Genomic DNA, 2163 nt, shown 5'->3' on the forward strand with positions numbered 1-2163 from the left:
ATTATCTGCAGCACAGGCAAGACATGTCCCACTTTTATTCATGCACAAGTTTCATTTAATGTTCTTTATGTGTTCCTACTTTAAAGGGCCACTGAGTTGCATCACTGTGGTTTTATTGTTCAGACCTCCACTAACGGATGTGCTTAACCAGATGAGCGGGATTAAAAATGTGCTTTTTATAACTCAACCCCGTCGCTCTTTTAAAACTTTTCAGGATTGCAAATGTGTTGATCCTCCAACTGCTATGTGCAAAGACTTAAGAACCCATTAATGGGGGTTTATTCTAAACAACTATGGGCTTAAATAGTTTTTTTTTTTTTTTTAAAGTCAGGGTCTGGAAGGACTACAGGTCTGTCTCCCGCGTGTCCAAGCAGAAAGCGTAAAGGGATCTCTTGAAGTCCATGCTGCTGTTCGCTTTGATATTCGCCTTCTCAGCCGACCCGTTCGCGTCGTTGTTCTCCACGTCCTGCGACTTCGCCGACGACTTACTCCCTTTGCGCTTCAGTTCGGGGCTCGCTCGGCCGCTGTTGGGCTCGTCCTTCAGCGAGGACTGATCCTGGTCCGTCTCTCTGTGATAGAAGTAGTTGAAGTTGGACACGATGACCGGCACAGGCAGCGCGATGGTGAGCACGCCTGCGATGGCGCACAGCGAGCCCACGATCTTCCCCCCGACCGTGATCGGCCTCATGTCCCCGTAGCCGACGGTCGTCATCGTGACCACGGCCCACCAGAAGGCGTCCGGGATGCTGGAGAAGTGAGACTCCGGCTCGTCCGCCTCTGCGAAGAACACGGCGCTGGAGAACAGGATGACTCCGATGAAGAGGAAGAAGATGAGCAGGCCGAGCTCCCGCATGCTGGCTTTGAGAGTCTGCCCCAGAATCTGCAGCCCCTTGGAGTGTCGGGAGAGTTTGAAGATTCGGAAAACCCGGACGAGGCGGATGACCCTCAGGATGGCGAGTGACATGGCCTGCTGCCCGTTCTGGTGCTCCTGGCCCTGCTGCTCCGCCAGCTCCGTGCCCACTGTGATGAAGTAAGGCATGATGGACATGATGTCGATGATGTTCATGACCGTCTTGGAGAACTCCGACTTGCTCGGGCACGCGAAGAAGCGCACGAACAGCTCGAAAGTGAACCAGATGACGCACGTTGTTTCTATGATGAAGAAGGGGTCCGTGAAGGTAAGAGAGGACCGTGGCGCCGTGCTGTTGTCCAGTCGGCTGGTGACCGGAAGCTCCCTCTCATCCCGAAACTCTGGCAGGGTCTCCAGGCAGAAGGTGATGATGGATATGGTGATAACAATCACAGACACGATGGCGATGCCCCGAGCCGGCATGGAGCTCTCTGGATACTCAAAAATGAGCCAGACCTGCTTCTGAAACTCATTTTGAGGCAGTGGCTTTTCCTCCTCTTTAATAAACCCTTCATCTTCACGGAAACGCTCCATGGCCTCCTCCCCCAGCTGGTAAAACCTAATCTCATCCGCGAACACATCAATGGACACATTGACAGGTCTCCGGATCTTCCCCCCTGACTGATAAAAATACAAAATCCCGTCAAAGCTCGGCCTGTTGCGGTCAAAAAAGTACTCGTTCCGGAGCGGGTCAAAGTATTTAATCCTCTTAGCGGGGTCTCCCAGTAAAGTGTCAGGGAACTGGTTCAGGGTGCCCAGCTGGGTCTCGTACCTCAGCCCGGCGATGTTGATGAGCACCCTCTCATTGCTCTCCGTGTCCATGTCCAGCATGTCCTCGTCAAACAGATGGGGACTGTGGTCTGCGCGTAAAAGCGCGTCCATGGCGTTCTCGCTACAGCTGAAAGTGTTGTTCATGTCGTTGATTTTCCAGGAGCTCTGATGCAGATGATGATGCAGATGATGCTGCTGCTGATGAGGACTCCCCCGGGTGTTCAGCTCTTTACTGTAGTCCTCTCCTCCGAGTCCAGTTTGCACGAAGCCCGGCTGATGATGAGGGACATCCAGCGCGTTTCGGCAGCTCTCCTCGGCATTGTTGCCGCTGCCGCCACCTCCGCTTCCTTTGGCGCCACCGTTCTCAAAGCTCACCAAGGCTATCTCCATCCCGCAGCCATCCGCACTTAATGTGTGAAAAACAAAAGAGACTTGTTGAGCAGCGATGCACACATCCTCTCCGGTGTTTTCAGGGAAGAGCG

The 2163-nt window shown here is 53.4% G+C and overlaps 1 protein-coding gene across 1 annotated transcript; it reads right to left on the bottom strand.

Moving 5' to 3' along the window:
- Positions 1–343: 343 nt before the first annotated feature.
- LOC144532405 (potassium voltage-gated channel subfamily A member 5) lies at positions 344–2071 on the bottom strand. The gene has a single exon (XM_078273127.1). The coding sequence runs from the start codon at positions 2069–2071 to the stop codon at positions 344–346; it is 1728 nt and encodes a 575-aa protein (XP_078129253.1).
- Positions 2072–2163: the final 92 nt, after the last annotated feature.

The sequence above is a fragment of the Sander vitreus genome, chromosome 17 (assembly GCF_031162955.1).
Source record: "Sander vitreus isolate 19-12246 chromosome 17, sanVit1, whole genome shotgun sequence".
NCBI lineage: Eukaryota > Metazoa > Chordata > Actinopteri > Perciformes > Percidae > Sander > Sander vitreus.